The sequence below is a fragment of the Mesoplodon bidens genome (assembly GCF_964165515.1).
Source record: "Mesoplodon bidens genome assembly, chromosome: 5".
Taxonomy (NCBI): domain Eukaryota; kingdom Metazoa; phylum Chordata; class Mammalia; order Artiodactyla; family Ziphiidae; genus Mesoplodon; species Mesoplodon bidens.
The window spans coordinates 60,211,673-60,235,684 of NC_138161.1; the positions used below are offsets into that span (position 1 = coordinate 60,211,673).

The window sequence follows — 24,012 nt, forward strand, 5'->3', positions numbered from 1 at the left end:
GAATTCGGTTTGTAAAGGCCACGCTGAAGGGTTCATGTCCATTGTTCCTCCGAACGCCTCTGTCTTCTCTCATCTCTCTCTTCCTGTGCAGGCCGCCAGCCTGCCAAAGACCATGCCAGGAACCAGCTCTGGCTCTGATGAGTCCAGACCACCGGGATTCACATTAATTTTCCCATTGCTAAGTTTCTAGTTTATATTTGGTTGATCAGAGAAATATGTGTGATGTGGGTTGCTGGCAAGTCAATCTTTTTTTTCCTTCTTCTCTCTTTCCCCAGTGTGTGTTTTCAAACCATTTTATTCCTTCGTCTAGTCCAAAAGAAACTCCCCAGTTCTGCTAGCCAGCCCTCCTTCACGGCAGCGCTGGAGTCAAATAAATGGGATGGTCTACAGACATCTTCTCTGTTCATCTGGCTGCCAGACTCAGTGGAGAAATGGCTCCCATCCTTGATTTGGTTTCAAGGATTAATAACATTTCTCATTCTCATATGTCTTTTAAAAATATATATATATATTTTTTAATTGGTTCAAGCCAAGAAATTCCTGAAGCATTAGGCCAGTTTACTGCAAATCATTTAATGACATTGCAAACTAGGTTCTTTTTGTTTTCCTCCTCCTTCCTCGCGCACCCCTCCTTTTATGCCCTCTCTCCTGTCCTGCCCGCCTCCAGTCTTGACTCTGACCTTCTGCTCTCCTCCCTCTGACTCTTCATCTCTTCCCCGTCCTCAGCTTTCTCCCACTGCTCCAATCTAGGTGCACACCCCACCTTAACTCAAAAGAAAAGAAAGAAACACAAGATTTAAAAACTAATATGTTTGGCATCTGCCAAGGTTTTTTTCTCCCCCATAGAAACTTTTTATTTAAATAAAAGAGAGCATGCCTTCCTTTCATCAGAAAGTGTGTGTGAGAAATTTCATGTCACGTTTCCATGGCTGTCAGGAGATGGCTCTGGAGCCAAAATTATGCAATTGAACAGGCAGAAAAAAATCCTGAAGAGAGCAAATGTATTTGTCCGCTCTTCCAGCCTGCAAAGGGAGGGTTAGTCACTCCACCAACCCCCTTTCTAAGTTGCTCTGGAGATCGAGGTAACCTGACTGAGGTTGGAATGCTGGTGAAGGTGGCGGGGACTACGCCTGGGGACACCCCTCTTTCGAATTGTTGTACCCTGCCTTGTGTGTTGTTTTAACTGTCTCTTCTATTAGAGTAAAGCTCCTGTGGTTAGGAACTATGTCTTTATCTTCTTGGTATCTTTGCAGCTTCTGGCTGGCTGAGTGAATGAATCAGTGGTGTCTGGAGGGATGGTATCATGCCAGATGCCAACTGCAGAATATGCAGATTTTGCCCAGCCTTGTGGGCTGCAGTTGGGTTTGACTTCAGTGGTCTGTGTGCCAGGGCTATGGACTAGTAATAGGCTTAGTCACTACCCAGAATGCGTGGCGTCTGAGAGCCCTGCCCATCCCACAGTAAACCCCATCCACTCATCAGGATCCAGGCAGTCCCACCTCTAACAGGAACACCGTCAGGATCCAGCCTCCACTCCGCTTCTGCAGTCCATCACCAGGGTTTTCCACTTGTAGCGCACTTCCTTTCAGAGGCTTGGCCTTGGGGTCGTGCCAGGCCATGACTCCTCAGGTGACTTGGAGATCAAGTCGTGCTGTGATTCTCTGCCCATCCGCGAAGCAGTTCAGGGCACTGGAGAGCCCCTGCATTGCAAGAGCCCACACGGGGAGGCAAGGCCTAGGACCCTTCACCTGCTCAGACAGCACCTCCAAGTCCGTCGGTAGAGTGGTGAGCCCCGGGCTCATGGATCTACTTCCTTTGCACCTTTGCTGCCTTTCAAAACATGCAGGGATGGGCCACAGGGTCAGCATGTCACTGGGGTACTCCATGAGGCAAGCTCTTTCTATGCTTTGTAACACTGGCCGTAGACGCAGCAAACCAGCACAGGGGCAAGTTGAGGCCTGGCGGCCAGGACAGTTGGGGGGTAGAATGATCGGTCAGCCTAGAAACTTGTCGACGGCCACGAGGGTGCTGAGCCACCCGGCAGCGTTGCCAAGTGAGCCCAATTCAGTCGCCTCACGATCTGGTGGATCCCATCCAAGCCTCGGCAGATGCGTGCAGGCTTGTCCTGTGCTCCCTGAGAACAGGCAGGAGGGTAGGACGGGACTGACTAGGTACGAGAAATGCCTGGATGCATTGAAAGCCGGAATGTGTTTTTAATCGCTCAGCAGCGCTCAGGGAGATGGGGATGTTGGTAAATCCAGGCAGCCTGCACCTGAAGGCACCGTCTTACCTGACTTCTTTCTTAAACAGAAGCGAACTTTAATTTTCAGCCTAAGGGAGGACTCAGGGAGAAGACGATCAAATAAGGAAACTCCCTGAAAGTAAAAGTTAGGTTTATTGATTACACTGGGGGCATTTTGCTGAGGCACAGTGTACAACGTAACAGGACAGGTGGAGTCTATAAAAATTGGAGGATGAGCCTACAATCAAGATTTGACAATTTTGTGTTATGAGAATGAACAGACATACAATGAATATTGTCATTTAATTCATAGATCTACTGAGCCTTTTATTCATAAAGGAAGGATCCAGGCTAGAAGGTGGAGAGAAAGAAACTCAAAAGGGGCCCAAGGTGAAACCTGTCAATTTGTGGTTTCGCATATGATCCTGGTGATGGCAGCCACACCCCGACATGCCTCGGAAAGTTTTTATTTTCCTTCTTTTTTCCCCACAGCCAAGAAGGTAGGAGCCTGATGTACCCTGTAAATGTGAAGAGGAAACTCAGAGCATATTGCATGATTTGTGTCTGAACAGATCCCTGTAATCTGTGTATCCAAGGCTCCTACGGAAGTGATACATCAGAAGATATATGTTCCGTTAAGAAATTGAGTGCTTAGAAGGCAAGGAACTGGGCAGGGTTCCATATGGAGCCTGAGATGTTATGGGCTTTCTCAGAAAGCACGAAGTTCTGTGACACATAAGGAAGGTCCATAAACCCAGAGATGGCCTCAAAGACCAGGGCTTCTGACCTGCTGAGAGCTGAGAAACAGGAGTGAGCCTACTGGCATTTGATTAGTGCCGACAAGTTAATAAAATAGTTGGAAGAATACACAACGAGGGGATGCAAAAGAAGGGTCTGAGGGAAGGTAAGAGGATTAAAGCTGCAAAAACATTCCTCTAATGGATTTCTCAAACACACCAGCCAACAGGCAAGGGCAGGTGTCCTGTCAAGCCATTTCCCCCAGGAAACCTGATCCGTCGTTCTGCAGCGAGGCCTGAGGCCTGCTAACCCTATTTGTAACGGAAGGGCCTGCCCCCTTATTCCCAGCGAGGCGCTCTGAGCAGCCCAGGGACTCGCCAGGAAACTGGCTTTGCAGACAAAGGGGCCTGAGAACAGGCTGCTTTCCTTCATATGCAGCCAACTAGATCTCCCTGCATCTGCCTCTCATCTGGTGGCTGATTAGGCTGTTATTGATCACAAAGCCTCTGCCCCGGCCTGGCCTCCTTCCTGCCCAAAACTGCTAGAAAAGGGGGTGCTCTGATTTTCAGATCGTCCATCACTTCATTACTCTGCCTTTGATCCCTTTTTAGTGAAACTCAACTTTTGCTCCAGCAGCCAAATTGGGAGCATTTGTCTAGTGAAGCAACAGCTAAAGCTTAAGCTTTGGTGGGGGGACAGGGCCAAGGACCCAACTGCTGCTTATTTGTTTTGAAGCCAGGAGGCTCGCCTGCCAGTCGGCCCTTGTGGGGAGCTGGAAGCCCAGCTGGGGTGTCCTGGGTCCTGCCCGCATGGGCTGTCGTGCACATGTTGGCATCAGAACAGAGGGGCCGTCTGCCGCACGGCTGACCAGCGCCCCCGCTCTCGCACACCCAGCCTGCCGTCTCCAAGGCAGCAGTGGATTGTCAGAGCGTGCAGAAGGCACCGAGAGGGGCTTAAGGGGGAGTGCATAGTGTTATCTAGTGTTGGGGCACTGAGGTGGGTGCATGGAGGACAGCGTGCTCCGTGCACGGGTAAGACCTCAGTTACAATTGGGCAGAAGCCAAGGGCTAAGCTGGAGATGGCGTTCTGATCCCAGACACCTTTCAGTTGCTCACATCTTTCTTGCAAAATGATCTGTTAGGCTTAAGTACATTCTTGCTTGAGGCAGATTTTCTTAGAATGAGGTAAAGGAGGAGGGTGAAACAAAAACTCAGAAACTCTTGGTGGAGTAGTTTTTAGATTTATTAGAGCGTGCATGAGAGTGCTTCTCAGTGACTGAGGAATTTTCCAGGTGCCCCTGAGCTCACAATCGCTCACAGCTCATTGTGGGGAGCCTCCTGACTTGGCAGGTCGGGCACACCCTGTGCTGAGGAGGGTTAAGGCCTTTACATTGCTGGGAAAGCAGATAGCAACATCCAGCTAGAACACACAGAGCACAGGCAAACCACCCTTCCCACAGGCCATACCTTCCTTCTCTGTGGGAGAGAACACATCCGCTCTCTTGGCTGAGAGGCTCAGCCAAGACTAGGCTACATATTTTGTGGGGCTCAGTGCAAAGTGAAAGTCTTCCAAGCGCAGGGCCCGGCACAGCTGCACGGTGTGCATGCCCACCAAGCTGGCCTTGGGCACAGCCTTCCAAACTAGTCACTCAACAAGGACTAAATGAGCATGGTGCATCCTGAAGACGGTGCAGTGGGGCTTGGGGCGGGGGCATGGAGTGCAAAATTAATAGGTTGCCCGCTAGCAATTTGCAATTTAGTTGGGGTTGGTTATCACCAACACAAAATTAAATAATGATGAGATAATTCTTTAAAGCCCAGAAGGCCCGGCACCCACCCAAAGGAAGGAATCCATGAGAGAGCTCACCTTGACCCCCAGGAACCACTGGTTCAGCCTGGAAAGCAAAATGGGGCCATAGAGATGAATCAGGCATTGTGTCATTGTTTTTGCCACACTACTTGGTCAACAGCATGTATTTCTTCTAGTGTATTTTTCATTTCAGTTATTCTTCAACTGATTGGTTGTTCTTTATATTTTCTAATTCTTAGTTTAAAACGTCTTGTAATTTCTTGCTCTGTGCATCCATTCTTTTCCCAAGTTCTTGGATCATCTTTACAATCATTACTCAGAACTTTTTCTCTGGTAGATTGCCTATCTCCACATCACTCAGTTGTTCTTCTGGGGTTTTATCTTGTTCCTTTATCTGGAACATAGTCCTCTGTCGTGTCATTTTGTCTAAACTTCTATTTGTATTTTTATGTATGTGGAAGGTTAGTTATGTTTCTCAGCTTTGGAGAAGTGACCGTCAGTAGGGGATGTCCTAGTGTCCCAGCAGTACACTCCCCTCTCGTCACCTGGTGGCCAGGGACCAGCTGGTCCCAGGGTAGGTCCAGACCTGTGTCTTTGGACTCAGTTCCGCAGGCTATGTGACTGTTTTTCTTGCTTCTGGTGTCTGCCCCCCCGGTGGGTGAGGCTGCTCTCGAGACTTGTGCAGGCTTCCTGGTGGGAGGTGCCAGTGCCTGCCCACTGGTGGGTGGAATTGGGTCTTGGCCATCTGGTGGGCAGGGCTGTGTCAAGGAGCGTGTTTAGAGGTGGCTGTGTGCTCAGGAAGTCTTTAAGCAGCCTGTCTGTTGATGGGTGGGACTGTGTTCCTGCCCCGTTGGTTGTCTGGCAGAGGTGTGCCAGCAGTGGAGCCTGCAGGCTGTTGGGTGGGGTCAGGTCTTGGTGCTAATGACCCAAGCAAGATGTCAGCCTTCAGATGAGTAATCCGGACACGTTCGCTGCCAGCTTGTATGTCCCAAGAAAGAGCCACAGCTACCCCCTGCCTCCCCAGGAGACCCTCCAAGACCAGCAGGTAGGTCTGGCCAAGGCTCCTATGAAGTCACTGCTTTTGCCCTGGGTCCCAGTGCACACAAGACCTGTGTGTGTCCTCTAAGAGTGGATCTCTGTTTCCCCCAGTCCTGTGGAGCTCCTGTGATCAAGCCCCACTGACCTTCAAAGCCAAATGTTCTGGGGTCTCCTCCTCTCGATGCCAGACCCCCAAGCTGGGGAGCCTGACATGGGGCTCAGAACTCTCTCTTGTTCCCGTGGGAGAACTTCTGTGATATAATTATTCTCCAGTTTGTGGGTTGCCCACCTGGGGGTATGGGATTTGATTATATCTCAAGTGTGCCCCTACTACCATCTTGTTGTGGTTCCTTCTCTGTCTCTGGATGTAGAATATGTTTTTTTGGTAGGTTCCAGTCTTTTCTACTGATGGCTCTTCAGCAGTTAGTTGTGATTCTGGTGTGCTCGTGGGGGGAGGTGAGCTCAAGGTCTTCTACTCTGCCGCTCTGTCCCGACCAACAGCATGTATTTCTTATTCCACATTTATTACACCTGTTTTACCTCTTTCCTGTGACCCTGGAAGTAATCACTCAAGAAACATTCTATTTTCAAAATATCCAAACTTAGATAAAGGTTGGCCACACTTGGATAAAAGGTTCATGGACAATTTGTTGTGCTAAGCCCTTGAGCTCATACTATAGACCCAACTCAACTATGAAATTTGAGTTCACAGGCAACATGCATGGGCATCTTGTACCTGACTTGAGTGGCCCAGCTCCAAGATAGTCACTCATTGGTCATTCAGCATTCACTGAGCATCTACTTGCGCCAGGTACTGGTTAGGTTCAGAGGACATATACATGAAGAAGACTTGGTCCCTGCCCCTAAAACGTTCACAGTTGAATATTGGAATCAAGGGGACAGTGATCCTTTCACAGAAATAAAAGGGCTTTCCTGCCCTGCTCTGGCTTGGCTTGACTAAGAACTTCTTGAAAGTTCCATTCAATGGGAAACCTCTTGACCTCACTGAGTGCCTTGACCACTGAGCTCTCCTCCGGTGACAGTGGTTTGGTTTTGGTCATTAGCTCCTGTCTTCTGTGCGAAACCCGATTCCCACCGCTCCTGTTGCCTTGTCTGGGAACCAACCACACAGGCAGGTGGAGTCTTGCCGTGAACTGCAGTTACACTGCGATGGTATCAGTTCTCAGCTGATCAGAATGTGGTGTGGTCAGCACTCAGAGATGGTGCCTCCAGGGCTTTCTGAGTACCTTTGTGGAGAGAGTGTCTGGGTAAATATTTTCATCTCTCTTATCTTATTCTCTATTAGTTTTATTTCCTCTCTTAAATTAAATTCAGCCACAATCCTGAAAACCAAATTTGGAATGCGGTTTTGTTGCACAAATGGCCCATTTTGTTCAGCAACAGCAGTGATTTGGCTCAAAGAGAGTTTTGCTGTTTGGACCGTTGGATTGTTTAGGAAACATCCTGCTTTGGTTCCAGATGGATCTCCATCCTCTCCAGTTTAAATCCCAGTCTTCCTGCCCCTGAGCTAAGTCAGGAGAGACTGCAGCCTGGTGTCAGGACCCTCGGCTCGCCCGCATTCCACTGCCATTAAGCCACACTGGGGACATCCCGCTTTGCCTTAGAAAATCCTTCAGGCATCCACAGATCCCCATCCTTAGCCCTGAGAAAGAATTAGCCATGACATGACATGGAGTCGGCTTTCGGAATCTGCAGGTGGAAAATCCGAGGATACGGCAGGCCGACTGTTAATCGTTGGCCAGCACAATTTTATATAAGGGACTTGAGTATCCGCCGATTTTAGTATCCACTGGGGTACCTGGAACCAATCCCCGAGGATACTGGGGAGGACTGCATAGCTCCTGGGTAGCAGGAATCAGCCTTCTGGTTGTAACCACGGTTAGCAATTGAGCAGAATCTCGGGCCTTTCACTTTTCACTGTGGATGTCTGAGGAGAAGGCGATTCTTGATTGAACTGGAAAACAGACAAAAGCATTCTCTATCGTTGTTCCTTTTAGTCTCCACGAGCTGTGCCGGGACATCTGTGCCTTGACTGTGACCCATTTCCAGCCAGGCTCAGTGGGGCCGATGGGCCTAGCCAACTTGCCCCCCATGTCAGTGTAACAAAAGAGGCTGGTCTGCGTCACAGGCACCACTTCATGGAATTCTCTGCACCCCGCCCCCTCAACTTATATACACCCAGCTGAGCTCCCCATGCAGTGACGCGGGCCACACATTCCCTCCTGTAAACTCCTCTAGACACCAAAAGGTTGGAGCAAGGACTCGGAGCACCCCCAGAGCACCCCGAGTGTGTGAGCTTCTTGCAGCTGTTGATTGTGACTAAAGACACTGAGGCACAAGCCCACCCTGAAATGTGGCCCTGTCTGCCTCTCTCCTGCATCGAGGCCCAACCGGCCCCTTCCCTTCTCTCCACAGATCTCCAGGACTTCAAGTTAGACGTTCAGCATGTGATTGAAGTGGATGAGGGGAACACGGCGGTCATCGCCTGTCACCTTCCTGAGAGCCACCCAAAAGCCCAGGTCCGATACAGTGTCAAACACGAGTGGCTGGAGGCCTCCAGAGGTGAGCGAGCAAGCAGGAGCCCAGCGGCTGGGGCCAGGAGGGAAGCTGGCCGTCTCTGCAGGGCTTCCCGAACCCCCGTCCCCATGCTCGTCAGCTGTCTTCTGCCCTGATATTTAGCCCCGCGGGATCCTGAAGGGACTGGCCTCTGTTGTGGAGGTCCCCTGAACCTGTCGCGAGGAATCTCTTCATCCTTTGAGGCCCTGGCAGATGCTGCTGAGCTGCTGCCATTGGATGAGGGCTGAGACTCTCCCTGTGCAGGCTCCCTGCCACCAGGCATACACAGGAGGGCTGCCTGACGGACCAGACATTCCTGGAGCTGTGGGGTTCCCTGGTGGGAGACAGGGGCTCTTCCCCGCACAGCAGAGCAGTCTTTAGTGGAACTTGAAATATTCCCTCTCCCCATCTTCCTGGTAACGCAACCACCTCAACAGTCACAGCTTCCTGCTAAGTGGACGTGACAGCTGGTCCAGCGGCGACCAAGCTTTTGTCCACAGAGTGCCAGCGGGGAGAGAAGCTCTCTCTCAAGGCCAAGTCAGCTACTTTCCACAACTTACCTGTACTCAAGGCCAAGTAGACCCTATGACTGGACCCGACACTTCAAAATGTGTACCTTTTTAAATGTCCTAGAGATTTAAAAATATCTTTGTTAACTTTCTGGTTATGAAAGGGGAGTATATGTTTACTATAGAAAATACAAAAAACTTTTTTTTTTTAAGGGTAAAAAGCCTAATTCTGCCACTCAGAAATAACCGGAGACTGAGAAGAATGTGAATGTCTACTGTCCCTAGCAGAAGCCTGGCAGTAGCCCCTAGAGAAGGCCTGCCCATCCCACAAGAGTCAAGGGCTTTTTCCTTTCCATCTGGCATTTGCCTAATCAGCTCACACCTGGGGCGGCCCAGTGACAGGCAGGTACCAGACTCAATGAGCCTAGACTGCAGGGACATCCAGATTGCCAAGGGCAGGCCCCCAGGCAGCTCAAAGCTGATGACCAGTGCTTTGCCTGCCAGGAAGCTAAACACCAGCCCAGTCACCAAGTGTACTGTGAGTCGCTGTGAATCTGTCTCCTGTGGAAAGAAGCTGAACTCAGCCCTGGGACCCCACCCCCATGGCACCCCTGGTCCAGAAGCAGACAGAGCCTAGCAGGCCAGTGATGCAGGGGGAAGGGCTTCAGTGGTATTCATGGAGAAGGGTGGGGCTTGGGGGTTAGAATATCCCTCCCTGGCTGCAGAAATTCAACGGTGAGATGGCTCAGAACTGTGACCATGACAGAGACTGATGGGAAATTCTGAGGTCAATTCCCTCCTTCCTGGTGGCTTGCAGGAATGATCAGCTCATCTCCCCTGAATGCAGCACGGGCCTCTCAGTCCTTACCAATGGCTCTGAAGCAGCACACATCATGCTGTTTCACAAATGAGGAAACAGGATCTGAGAAGTTAATTAACTTGCCCAAGATCACACAGTTAGTATGCGGCCATCCAGAGCCTGAGTCCAGGTCTGGCAGATCCCAAATCCTGCCCCCTTTCCATGGCACCCAAGCTCCCTTAAAAGTTATAAAATGCTCTTCCACAGACCTGTGTATGAACTTGGGATGGTGGTGGGGTGTCATCCAGCCAGTCTGGTAGCTGGTTGGTTAGTGTCACTTCCGACACTTCCGCCCCACTCGGTGTGAGGTTTTATGGGGAGAATAGCATTTTCAGTTTGGGCTCGTTGGAATTCAGATATACAGCTTCTGACTTGTGCCCTACCTGCCCCTGACCTTTGCGGGAGCTGCTGAGTGCAGTATTCTGGGCCCAAATTCATCCCTGTCCTCTCTTCAGATAACTACCTGATCATGCCGTCGGGGAACCTCCAGATTGTGAACGCCAGCCAGGAGGACGAGGGGATGTACAAGTGCGCTGCCTACAACCCAGTGACCCAGGAAGTGAAAACCTCGGGCACCAGTGACAGGCTGCGCGTGCGCCGTAAGGGGAGGGTCTCATTGATGGAGGGGGGCTGGGGCCGGCGGGGCACCCGGCACGTGTGGTGTTGATGCTACTGCTCCACTGCTATCTCATTTCTTCCTCGTGACAGCTCTCTGCAGGAGGACCTTGGTTCCCCTAAGGCAACCAGAGGCCAAGGGAATTAGTATCTTGCCCCACTTGACATAGGTCATAAGCCCCTGAAGAGCTGTTGGATTCCAAATCCACAGTCTCCAGGCTGCCCCCTGGGGCTGGGCCACCTGAGGCAGGCGGAGGGGATCCTCTGCACCCAGTCCTGGTCCTACACGCTGTCCTTCCTCTCCTTGCCCCTCCAGGCTCCACTGCTGAGGCTGCCCGCATCATCTACCCGCCAGAGGCCCAGACCATCGTTGTCACCAAAGGCCAGAGTCTCATCCTGGAGTGTGTGGCCGGTGGGATCCCACCCCCGAGGGTCACCTGGGCCAAGGATGGGTCCAGTGTCGCCAGCTACAACAAGACACGTTTCCTGCTGAGCAACCTCCTCATCGACACCACCAGTGAGGAGGACTCTGGGACCTACCGCTGCATGGCTGACAACGGGGTTGGGGATCCCGGGGCCGCGGTCATCCTCTACAACGTCCAGGTGTTCGGTGAGTGTCTTCTGTAGTCCTTCTCCTCGGCCTTCTCTTATCTGCACGGCCTCTCTAGAAGCTCATAAGCTGAGGCAGGGTCACGTGCGTTGTGAGAGGTCACGGGCCAAGTGAGTGACGGAGGAGAACTGAGAGAGTGGGAGGCCTTGGATCCCAGGGGCTAGGGTGCAGGGGCCCGGTCGCCCTTCCCTGTCAAGGCTATGATGGAGGCGACAGGGGACCTTTTCTCTCCTCTGCCGACGTCATGGGGAAGGGAGGGAGTCTTGCCCAACAGCAGTCCCCTCCCCAGCCTGTCTGGCCCTGGACGGAGGGGCTCAGCCTTTCTTACCTCTGCTCTGGTTTCCTGGCAGAACCCCCCGAAGTCACCATGGAGCTGTCCCAGCTGGTCATCCCTTGGGGCCAGAGCGCCAAGCTCACCTGTGAGGTGCGAGGGAACCCCCCGCCCTCCGTGCTGTGGCTGAGGAACGCCGTGCCCCTCACCTCCAGCCAGCGCCTCCGACTGTCCCGTAGGGCCCTGCGGGTGGTCAGTGTAGGGCCCGAGGATGAAGGCGTCTACCAGTGCATGGCCGAGAATGAAGTCGGGAGCGCCCACGCTGTGGTCCAGCTGAGGACCGCCAGGCCGGGTGAGTGCGGCCCAAGGGTCTGAGATTCCAGCTGAACATTTATAGAACCCTTTTCTCAAATGGAATCCAGCTTAAAACCCCAGTATATAAAATAAATAAAAGTGGCTTTTCGTTGTAAGTTTAAATTGACATTGACTTCCTAATAAGTCAGAAGTGCAGATTTTCAGTAGTGCAGATGACCCATTTAAATACTGTATTAAAAAAAAAAACATTTTAAATTGGTTTGCAGAACCTGTGGCTTCCTAGAGTTCCGTGGAACCCAGCTGGACAGCCACTGGTCTAGCACAAAGAAAACCACCTCTGTCTTTCTTAGTTTGATTCCTTTCAGTTGACATCTACGTGGATTGAGCAGTTGCTATTTGCTCAGCACTGGGCTAGGCAGTGAGGGGGATGCAGAGACCCTACTTTTCCCAGCGAGGAGATAAAACTTACCGCAGAATCAACTGGAGAAAAATACAGCAAGGAGTAATGCTGTCTCGTCTTTATCAGGAGCCAGCCTCCTGCGCAGGAGGTCAGGTAGCAGAAGCTAGTGTTGGCGGAGTCTGTGGACGCTTCCTGAAGGAGGAGCGGCCCCTCCTGCCTCTGAGACTCTCAGACGTATTTACATGCACAGTTCACACCTCCAGGTCCCCGCAGTGGAGCAGGGAGAGACCCACACTGTCCCATGGTGTGGATCCCACAGTGGAGGGGACACGTCCCCACACCCGCACAGAATGTGAGAAAGAGGACGCAGGCTCCTGCACCTCAGGAGCACATTGAGATGGTTCGCTCAGACGCACCTGGTGCAGACACAGGAAAACAAGCCGGCGGCGAGAAGCCCAGGCAGGGGCGTCCGGCTGCCTTTCCCTGTGGCCAGGCTGGGGCACAGCCCTCTACCCCCACGGAGCCTGGCTGTGTGTCCAGTGGGCTGATGGTCACCTCACGTCCTGAGCCAGGGGCTCTTCCTGCCCTGGCAGCCCTTCGCTCTGACGTCTCCCTGTTCTCTCCGTGGAGACAACAGCTGAGCAGGTGGCCGGGGCACTAAGGGCTCTTCCTTACCTTCTCCTTCCTGCTCTGTCCTCCAGGCACCACCCTGCGGCCATGGCGGGATGCTAAGCCGGCCACTGCCACACCTCCTGTGCCCCCGCCCGGACCCGGAAGCCCTGCGCAGATGCCAAAGGGCCACCCAGGGGTCCTGAGGCCTCCGGCGTCGGCGCAGCCAGCGCCCTTGCCGTGCCTGGGAGAGCAGGGGCAGGCGGCCCCTGCCGAGGCGCCTGTCATCCTCAGCTCGCCCCGCACCTCCAAGACTGACTCGTACGAGCTGGTGTGGCGGCCTCGGCACGAGGGCAGCGGCGGGGCACCGATCCTCTACTATGTGGTGAAACACCGCAAGGTATGGTGTCTGGCGTTACGCCTACCTCCCGCTGAGGCTGGGCAGGGGCCTCCGCCCGCTGGCCACCTCCCCTTGAGCTCCTGAAGCCTGGATGAGTCGTCTCCACTGCTGATCGTGACCTTCTGATCCCTGCGGCGAGCTTTCCCACCACCTCCCGGGAAGCTGGTTGTGAGATGGGCATCTGGGGCCCTAAGAGGCCCGGGAAGAAGCCGTGGGTGTGCTTCCAGGTCTGAGCCTCGCGCACCAGCTTCCAGTCCCGAGGAGAGTTCATAGGCTCCCGAGTGACCACCCCCGTCCTCCCCTCTGCCGTTTGTTGTTGATGTTTTGTTTTATTTTGAATCTAAGTAAGCTCTGCTGGTGCATACCTGCAGGAACCCGGGCGTGGCAAGCTAGCTCTAGAGCCAGGAAAACAAATATCTGTGAGCAAGTGTTTTCTCTGAGGGCTACAAAATACCGCCTCAGTTCTCAGGATTCCTCCTGGCTCAGGTTTGACAAGCAGGCCTTTGAGCTAAAAGCACATCGTGTTGTTCAGACCTCAGCTATTTCTCCTTGGCAGAAGGAAGTCTGTCCAGGTGGATGTGTTGGGAGCTCTCGGAGGGACCCGGGGACAGAGCTGGGCTGGCCCCCCCTCTTAGACACTCTGCCCTCCGAGACAGGACGCGGCCCCCAGGCTGCCACCCCCATTCAGGGCTGCACTCTCACCTGCTGTGGCCCCTCAGGGGAGAAGGACATGAAATTCCCCTTAAGAAAATATCCTTGAAAACATTTCTGTTTATCCCAGGTGCATGCTGTTTTTTTTCCTAAGGCCATTAGACGGTAGAAAATTATTGTTCTTAATGGATTTTTTAAAATCTTATTTGATAAGTAATAATGTATCATAAATGCCAGGTTTTATTATGCATTTCTTTAGTTGCTAACAAAAGTGCCATGGGCACTTGGTAGAAAATACGGAAAATAGAGGAATGCGGAACGAAAAGCATTTGTCAACTTGCCTCCCTCTCCAAAAAGAAACAAAACCAGCGAAACTCAGTGAAAGGTGCCGCCTGTGCAGAAGCTGTGCCCCTGCTCCGGACCCCAATGGTCCCGTCGTTCTGGTCTTCCTCTTAACATGCTCTCCGAGGAGACCTCCAGTCAGGACAGGTCCACAGAGGCACCTAAGGCAAAGCCGCCTCCTAGGTGGGGGTCGAGAGGGGGCAGTTTCTAATTAACCCTCATAGGCAGCCAGCAAAGGGGGTGGATGAGTTTTTAACAAAAAGCAGTGTTGTTCAGCCCAGGTTATGGGGCAGGGCTGGTCCTAATCCTCACTTCCCCGTGTAACTGGACACCTCGATCGCAGAGTTGGAGACAAAGATCAGGGCAGGCCAAATGCTCGTGGTCCCCAGGAGGCAAGAACCAGCATGAGAGCAAGAATAATATTTTTCGGGCCAATAGGTGGCCATGAAACGGCCTCACCAGGAGGCAGGCTGGCAAAGGCCACTCGAGGTGATCCGGAAACGCCAGGCTGAGGCCGCATTCAGCCTCTCAGTATGCGTGACAGTGACTAATTACCGTTCCATTTCTTATTTTCATTTCTGAGCCCAGTGGAAGTGAGGCCAGCGCTAGGAAGCAGAGGGAGAAAAGGGGCACAGGGGAAGTGAGAGGACAGTGCCCCGCTGGGTCTGGCTTCTGTTAGGCTCTGGCCCGTGGGGCACTTGGAGCTGTTAGGTGGACATTGCCGAGGCACAATTATGTCTTGAAAGCAGTTTCATTCTTGAGGGACTAACGTGTCTTCAAGATCATCACACAAGAAAGGGTTTTGAAAGCAAAAATCAGCATTTGGGTTGTGTTTTTTCAGCCCCTTCCCTCTTGCTGGAGACTGGGAGTCATTCAACTCATTTTCACTTTTTCACATGCATGAAGCCAGCTTTCATTTCCTGGTGCATCTGCAGACCCTGGGCTACTGTGTTTGGGTTTCTAGCACCACTGGGGATTCTCAGTTTGTAAAAACTTCTCCCTTTGGAACAAGTCCTGGAAGCCTGACATGAATGAGCCCAGACCATCCCTGTCCCTTGAATAGTAGGTTTTGTTCTATTTTGGAATATTCTGCTTGGGGATAAGAGCTTTTCCTACCAGCTGTTTAATTCCTTCAGCAAACCACAGCTTCAGGCCCCAGCAGGCTCTGGGAGATGTGCACAGTGAGCAGTGAAGTCTGTGTCCTGAAAGGTGGGTGGGTGAGATGAAGCAACCTCTCAGCAATGCCTGTCCGGAAGCCTGGAACTCCTTTTTTTTTTTTCTTTAAAGAGCCAGGAATTTGAAGCCATTAAAGATTAATCTCTAATGGTTACAGTTCATCCACGGTTTTTAAGTTCTAAGCAAGGCCTGAGGGCAGGAGCAGGAAAAGGAGGATTGAGATCCTCACTGAGCGGAGGAAGAGGGGGGGCAGCACGTACTTGTTGGGAACCTACTGTGTGCCAGCTTCAGCGCTCCACACAGTCACGTAAATCATCGGATTTAAACTTCGGAGTAACCTGAGAGGTTTTATTTGCTTCATTTTCAAAAAGAAAAGCTTAGGGATCAGAAAGATTAGGGAACTTGCTCAGGGTTACACAGCTGGTAACCTGTGTGTGGTAAGAGACAATCCAGATTTGAACCCAGGATGTTCTGGCTCCCAGACTTCCTTTCTAGGGTAGGTTACGATTATGAGCTTGATCTCTGGAGTCAAGTCAGGGTTTCTGCGCTCACTGGCAATGTGGTCTTAGACAAATCACTCATCTCTCTAAACCTTAGTCTCCGCGTTTGTGAGGTGGGAACAATATTAACACCCATCTCTTGGGCTGTCGTCGTGGAAGCGTGTTACGGTGCATACGACGTGCTTAGTCGCTGATTTGCCAGCACATAGTAAGCTCTCAAAACCTGTGGCCATTTCTCTGATGCTGCTGCTTTTATCATCTCATCATCATCTCATTAGAATTTAAACTGAAGGTACTGTGTTTGTTTGGTTTAAATAGATCAAGGAGAAAGAAAGTCAAATAGGGAGAGTTTTACACTTGATCTTAGCCAAAAGGCCGAGAAGCCATAGGGAGGTTTTTAGAAAGAGAGCGGGTCTTTGGAGAAACTCTCAGCAATGTCAGCTGGGCCTTTTGACCCTCCCCACAGAGTTTTCTTTGATGAGATCATTAGATGAGGGGTCAGGGAGCCTGACTTTATTGTCCCAGCGAGGATGGATGTCCCAGAGCCAGCAGGAACGGTCTGCCTTCTGTAGGGCCACCTCTCCCACAACCTGGCCCATTTCCCCTCCCTTTCTTCTGTCCTCTTGGGCTCAGTTCTGCTTTCCTTGCAACCTACAGCCCACCTGTAGCTCCAGGCCAAGATGTCGGTCCTTATACCAGCCACCTTCTCCAGCAGGTCACAAACTCCTCTGACGACTGGACCATCTCTGGCATTCCAGCCAGCCAGCACCGCCTGACCCTCACCAGACTCGACCCTGGGAGCTTGTATGAAGTAGAGATGGCAGCCTACAACTGTGCAGGCGAAGGCCAGACGGCCATGGTCACCTTCCGAACTGGTAAGGGTCCAATGTTGCCCCCAGCTTGGGGTTTCCATGGGCCTGAGCAGTCCTACCGGGCCAGGTGGGCATCCTGCTCACCTTGCCCCAGCTTTTCACCTTGGACTTTATCTTCCTTTCAGCTCCTGCCTCCCTCTGGTCTGCATGCCTAGGCTGAGGTGCCACCTCGCATCAGGACAGGCACCAGCTGGCCTCTGGCATCCCTTTGCCCCTTTCACACTCGGGGGCCACGTGCAATCCCATGACTGTCAGGCAGAGCTGGAAATCAGACCACACTTCCAGTGTCCTCTATTATTTCCATGGTCTTGTCAGACCCCCTGGCGCAGCTTCAGGCGGAAAGGACTGTGGAAAGAGAGACCTAATGCACACTCCCTCTCATGCTGATCTCAACCCATTTCTACCCAGGACGGCGGCCCAAACCTGAAATCATGGCCAGCAAAGAGCAGCAGATCCAGAGAGATGACCCCGGAGCCAGCCCCCAGAGCAGCAGCCAGCCGGACCACGGCCGCCTGTCCCGTAAGCCCCCGGCAGCCCTGAGGGCGGAGGTGACAAGCAGTCAGAACTGGAACCAGGTCCACCGCCTCAGAAGGCTCACTGCTGCAGGTTGAACGGGGTCTTGAGTCCCAGAGTCCTTGTGACATTTTCCTGGCCTCTCCCCAATTAACCACAGCAAGGAGATATGGATTGGAGCTTTTCAAGGGCTCCTCCCAGGAGCGAGTGACCCAGAGAGCCCTAGGAAGATCTGACACGGCCACCAGGGGGTGAGGGCTGGGGGGTGAAGCTGGCCCCCATCAGGAACAGGTCAGGTCTAGTCACATTACAACCATCTTGTCATCATGTCCTTTCCTCCTGCTTCCTTCCTCCCTTGGGTATGGTCTCCTGCAGCCCCAGAAGCTCCAGACAGGCCCACTATCTCCATGGCCTCTGAGACCTCAGTGTATGTGACTTGGATTCCACGTGGGAATGGCGGCTTCCCCATCCAGTCCTTCCGAGTGGAGTACAAGAAGCTGAAGAAAGTGGGGGACTGGATTCTGGCCACCAGCGCTATCCCTCCCTCCCGGCTCTCGGTGGAGATCACAGGCCTAGAGAAAGGTAGGGCCCTGGCCACTGCCCTCCCTGGTCCCCTGGCTGCCCCCGGCCCCCTGGAGGAGAAGGGAAGCTTTGGAGGGTCTTCTCTCTGCTTGTCGTCCACCCACCACCAGGCTCCTGTGGCCACTCTTGGTCGTGTTACCTCAGTCCCACAAGGCCTTCCTTCTCCCTCCCTCTCTCCATAGTTGGTCCCAAGCCACCTCCTGTGTGGCGCCTCCTTTTTTTTTTTTTATTTTAACTTTTTATCTTATATTGGAGTATAGCCGATTAACAATGGTTTGTTAGTTTCAGGTGTACAGCACAGTTATACATATATCCTTTTTCAAATTCTTTTCCCGTTTAGGTTACATAATATTTTTTTAAAAACTTTTTATTTTATATTGGAGTGTAGCCGATTAACAATGTAGTGATAGTTTCAGGTGCACAGGGAAGTGACTCAGCCATACATACACATGTATCCATTCTCCCCCAGACTCCCCTCCCATCCAGGCTGCCACATAACATGGAGCCGAGTTCCCTGTGCTATACAGTAGGTCCTTGTTGGTCATCCATTTTAAATACAGCAGTGTGTACATGTCAATCCCAAACTCCCTAACTATCCCTCCCCCGCCCCACCCTTCCCCCCTTGTCTTGTCAGTCTGTTTCTGTTTAGTAAGTAAGTTCATTTGTATCATTTTTTTTTTTAGATGCCACATATAAGGGATACCATATGATATTTGTCTTTCTCTGACTTAACTTCACTCAGTATGACAATCTCTAGGTCCATCCATGTTGGGGCAAATGGCATTATTTCATTCTTTTTTATGGCTGAGTAATATTCCATTGTATATAAGTACCACATCTTCTTTATCCATTCCTCTGTCAATGGACATTTAGATTGCTTCCACGTCTTGGTTATTGTAACTAGTGCTGCAGTGAACATTGGGGTGCATGTATCCTTTCGGACCATGGTTTTCTCCAGATACATGCCCAGGAGTGGGATTGCAGGATCATATGGTATAGCTCTATCTTTAGTTTTTTAAGGAACCTCCATACTGTTCTCCATAGCAGTTATACCAATTTATATTCCCACCAACAGTGCAAGAGGGTTCCCTTTTCTCTGTGTGGCTCCTTTCTAATGAGGGTAGGAGTGCTTGAGTCCTTTGGGGCTTGCTTTTGGGTAAGGGCTGCCCAAAAGATCCCTCCAGGCCCTGAGCCTGGATGGGCTGAAGGGGAGGGAGATGGTGTCTCCCAGCCCCCAGGTTCAGTGAGTTTCTCTCCCCAGGCACCTCCTACAAGTTCCGAGTCCGGGCTCTGAACATGCTGGGGGAGAGCGAGCCCAGCGCCCCCTCCCGGCCCTATGCTGTGTCAGGCTACAGCGGCCGCGTGTACGAGAGGCCCGTGGCAGGCCCTTACATCACCTTCACCGATGCCATCAACGAGACCACCATCATGCTCAAGTGGATGGTAAGTGGCCTAGCGCAGCCAGCAGTGGAAGACGGTGCTGAGCTCCATGTTGGGCGGGAGCTGGACGCTGCAGCCCGGGCAGAAAGGAATCACCTTTCTCCCTTGGCTCATCCTAGGCTGCCACCCCTTTAAGTGTTCCTCCACCTTCGTACCTGGGAATTGGGCCAGAGGGACTCAACCTCGCAATACCCAGGAAGCTTCAGAGGGGACTTAAGTCTTTGAAGAAATGACCATTTGTTTCTTGTCTCCAAAAGTTAGGGACTCCTAGGCTAAATAAAATAATGAGTGATCGCTACAGCACTGTCCAGAGAGCCTTGGGGAGATCATCAGAAATGTGTGTCAAGGTCTCCAGTGAATTTTTAATTAATTTTTATTGGAGTATGGTTGTTTTACAATGTTGTGTTAGCCTCCACTGCACAACAAAATGAATCAGCCATACACATACAGATATCCCCTCCCTTTTGGACTTCCCTCCCATATAGGTTACCACAGTGCATTAGGTAGAGTTCCCTGTGCTATACAGTATATTCCCATCAGTTGTCTATTTTATACATAGTATCAATAATGTTTATGTGTCAATCCCAGTCTCCCAATTCCTCCCTCCCACTCCTTTCCCCCTTGGTATCCATACATTTGTTCTCTACATCTATGTCACTATTTCTATTTTGCAAATAAGATTATCTATACCATTTTTCTAGATTCCACATATATGCGTTATTATATGATATTTGCTTTTCTCTGACTTAAGTTCACTCTGTATGACACTCTCTAGGTCCATCCCCATCTCTACAAATGACCCAATTTCATTCCTCTTTATGGCTGAGTAATATTCCATTGTATATATGTACCACATCTTCTTTATCCATTCCTCTGTTGATGGGCATTTAGGTTGCTTCCATGTCCTGGCTATTGTAAATAGTGCTGCTATGAACATTGGGGTGCATGTGTTTTTCTGAATTACGGTTTTCTCTGGGTATTTGCCCAGTAGTGGGATTGTTGGGTCATATGGTAATTCTATTTTTGGTTCCTTAAGAGAACTCCATACTGTTTTCTATAGTGGCCGTGTTAATTTACATTCCCACCAATAGTGTATGAGAGTTCCCTTTTCTCCACACCCTCTCCAGCATTTCTTGTTTGTAGATTTTTTGATAATGGCCATTCTGACCAGTGTAAGGTGATACCTCATTGTAGTTTTGATTTGCATTTCTCTAGTAATTAGTGATGTTGAGCATCTTTTCATGTGTTTGTTGGCCATCTGTATGTCTCCTTTGGAGAAATGTCTATTTAGGTCTTCTGCCCATTTTCGGATTGGGTTGTTTGTTTTTTTGATATTGAGCTGTATGAGCTGCTTGTATGTTTTGGAGATTAATCCTTTGTCCATTGATTCGTTGGCAAATACTTTCTCCCATTCTGAGGGTTGTCTTTTCATCTTGTTTATGGCTCCCTTTGCTGTGCAAAAGCTTTGAAGTTTCATTAGGTCCCATTTGTTTATTTTTGTTTTTATTTCCATTTCTCTAGGAGGTGGGTCAAAAAGGATCTTGCTGCGATTGATGTCATAGAGTGTTCTGCCTATGTTTTCCTCTAAGAGTTTTATAGTGTCCAGTCTTAAATTTAGGTCTCTAATCCATTTTGAGTTTATTTTTGTGTATGGTGTTAGGGAGTGTTCTAATTTCATTCTCTTACATGTAGCTGTCCAGTTTTCCCAGCACCACTTATTGAAGAGCTGTCTTTTCTCCATTGTATATTCTTGCCTCCTTTGTCATAGATTAGGTGAGCATAAGTGCATGGGTTTATCTCTGGGCTTTCTGTCCTGTTCCATCAATCTATATTTCTGTTTTTGTGCCAGTACTATACTGTCTTGATTACCGTAGCTTTGTAGTATAGTCTGAAGTCAGGGAGCCTGATTCCTCCAGCTACATTGTTCTTAAGATTGCTTTGGCTATTTGGGGTCTTTTGTATTTCCAAACAAATTGTAAAACTTTTTGTTCTAGTTCTTTAAAAATGCCACTGGTAATTTGATAGGGATTGCGTTGAATCTGTAGATTGCTTTGGGTAGTATAGTCATTTCCACAATATTGATTCTTCCAATCCAAGAACATGGTATATCTCTCCATCTGTTTATGTCATCTTTGATCTTTTTCATCAGTGTTGTATACTTCTCTGAGTACAGGTCTTTTGCCTCCTTAGGTAGGTTTATTCCTAGGTATTTTATTCTTTTTGTTGCAGTGGTAAATGGGATTGTTTCCTTAATTTCTCTTTCTGCCTTTGTGTTGTCAGTGTATAGGAATGCAAGAGATTTCTGTGTATTAATTTTGTATCCTGCAACTTTACCAAATTCATTGATTAGCTCTAGTAGTTTTCTGGTGGCATCTTTAGGATTTCCTATGTATAGTATCATGTCATCTGCAAACAGTGACCGTTTTACTTCTTCTTTTCCAATTTGAATTCTTTTTATTTCTTTTTCTTCTCTGATTGCCTTGGCTAGGACTTCCAAAACTATGTTGAATAATAGTGGCGAGAGTGGACACCCTTGTCTTGTTCCTGATCTTAGAGGAAATGCTTTCAACTTTTCACCATTGAGAATGATGTTTTCTGTGGGATTGTCATATATGGCCTTTATTATGTTGAGGTAGGTTCCCTCTAGGCCCACTTTCTGGAGTTTTTTAAATCATAAATCAGTACTCAATTTTGTTGAAAGCTTTCTCTGCATCTATTGAGATGATCATATGGTTTTTATTCTTTAATTTATTAATGTGGTGTAGCACACTGATTGATTTGCATATATTGAAGCATCCTTGCATCCCTGAGATAAACCCCACTTGATCATGGTGTATGATCCTTTTAATGTGCTGTCAGATTCTGTTCGCTAGTATTTTGTTGAGGACTTTTGCGTCTGTGTTCATCAGTGATACTGAACGGTAGTTTTCTTGTTTTGTGATATCTTTGCCTGGTTTTTGGTATCAGGGTGATGGTAGTCTCATGGAATGAGTTTGGGAGTGTTCCATCCTCTGCAATTTTTTGGAAGTGTTTGAGAAGGATAGGTGTTAACTCTTCCTCTAAATGTCTTACAGAATTCACCTGTGAAGCCATCCGATCCTGAACTTTTGCTTGTTGGAAGGTTTTTAATCACAGTTTCAATTTTATTACTCATGATTGGTCTGTTCGTATTTTCTATTTCTTCTTGGTTCAGTCTTGGAAGGTTGTACTTTTCTAAGAATTTGTCCATTTCATCCAGGTTGTCCATTTTATTGGCATATAGTTGCTTGTAGTACTGTCTTATGATCCTTTGTATTTCTGTGGTGTCAGTTGTAACTTCTTTTCATTTCTAATTTTACTGATTTGAGTCCTCTCCCTTTTTTTCTTGATGAGTCTGACTAAAGGTTTATCAATTTTGTTTATCTTCTCAAAGAACCAGCTTTTAGTTTTATCGACCTTTGCTATCGTTTCCTTCACTTCTTTTTCGTTTATTTCTGCTCTGATGTTTATGATTTCTTTCCTTCTACTAACTTCGGGTTTTGTTTGTTCTTCTTTCTCTAGTTGCTTTAGGTGTAAGGTTTGGTTGTTTATTTGAGATGTTTCTTGTTTCTTGAGGTAAGGTTGTATTGCTATAAACTTCCCTTGTAGAACTGCTTTTGCTGCATCCCATAGATTTTGGGTCATCGCCTTTTCATTGTCATTTGTTTCTAGGTATTTTTTGATTTCCTCTTTACTTTCTTCAGTGACCTTGGTTATTTAGTAGCGTATTGTTTAGCCTCTATGTGTTTGTATTTTTTACAGTTTTTTTCTCGTAATTGATTTCTAATCTCAGAGCGTTGTGGTTGGAAAAGATGCTGACTACGATTTCAGTTTTCTTAAATTTACTGAGGCATGATTGGTGACCCAAGATGTGATCTATCCTGGAGAATGTTCCATGAGCACCTGAGAAGAAAATGTATTCTGCCACTTTCGGGTGGAATGTCCTATAAATATCAGTTAAGCCCATCTTGTCTAATGTGTCATTTAAAGCTTGTGTTTCCTTATTTATTTTCATTTTGTATGATCTGTCCATTGGTGTAAGTGGAGGGTTAAAGTCCCCCACTATTATTGTGTTACTGTCGATTTCTCCTTTTATGGCTCTTAGCATTTGCCTTATGTATTGAGGTGCTCCTATGTTGGGAGCATAGGTATTTACAGTTGTTATATCTTCTTCTTGGATTGATCCTTTGATCATTATGTAGTGTCCTTCCTTGTCTCTTGTAATAGTCTTTATTTTAAAGTCTATCTTGTTTGACATGAGTATTGCTGCTCCAGCTTTTTTGATTCCCATTTGCATGGAATATCCTTTTCCATCCCCTCACTTTCAGTCTGTATGTGTCGCTAGGTCTGAAGTGGGTCTCTTGTAAACAGCATATATATAGGTCTTGTTTTTGTATCCATTCAGCCAGTCCGTGTCTTTTGGTTGGGGCATTTAATCCATTTACATTTAAGGTAATTATAGATATGTATGTTCCTATTCCCATTTTCTTAATTGTTTTGGGTTTATTTTTGTAGGTCTTTTTCTTTTCTTGTGTTTCCCTCCCAGAGAAGTTCCTTTAGCATTTGTTGTAGAGCTGGTTTGGTGGTGGTGAATTCTCTTAGCTTTTGCTTGTCTGTAAAGCTTTTGATTTCTCCATCGAATCTGAATGAGATCCTTGCTGGGTAGAGTAATCTTGGTTGTAGGTTTTTCCCTTTCATCACTTTAAATATGTCCTGCCATTCCCTTCTGGCCTGAAAAATTTCTGCTGAAAAATCAGCTGATAACCTTATGGGGATTCCCTTGTAGGTTATTTGTTGCTTTTCTGTTGCTGCTTTTAATATTTTTTCTTTGTATTTAATTTTTGTTAGTTTGATAATATGTGTCTCGGCGTGTTTCTCCTTGGGTTTATCCTGTATTGAACTCTCTGTGCTTCCTAGACTTGATTG

General features: G+C 49.1%; 1 protein-coding gene across 4 annotated transcripts in view; it reads left to right on the plus strand.

Moving 5' to 3' along the window:
• Positions 1–24,012, plus strand: part of BOC (BOC cell adhesion associated, oncogene regulated) — an 81,407-nt gene that overhangs the window by 48,225 nt on the left and 9,170 nt on the right. For 3 of the 4 annotated variants that reach the window (XM_081235772.1, XM_081235770.1, XM_081235769.1), the window contains 9 exons: positions 8,264–8,410; positions 10,228–10,371; positions 10,704–10,997; positions 11,348–11,620; positions 12,685–12,992; positions 16,374–16,536; positions 16,942–17,052; positions 17,422–17,628; positions 18,890–19,071. In XM_081235772.1, coding sequence (XP_081091898.1) covers positions 8,264–8,410; positions 10,228–10,371; positions 10,704–10,997; positions 11,348–11,620; positions 12,685–12,992; positions 16,374–16,536; positions 16,942–17,052; positions 17,422–17,628; positions 18,890–19,071 — 1,829 coding nt within the window. The remainder of the gene's footprint in view (positions 1–8,263; positions 8,411–10,227; positions 10,372–10,703; positions 10,998–11,347; positions 11,621–12,684; positions 12,993–16,373; positions 16,537–16,941; positions 17,053–17,421; positions 17,629–18,889; positions 19,072–24,012) is intronic. The other variant, XM_081235771.1, reaches the window with a different exon arrangement.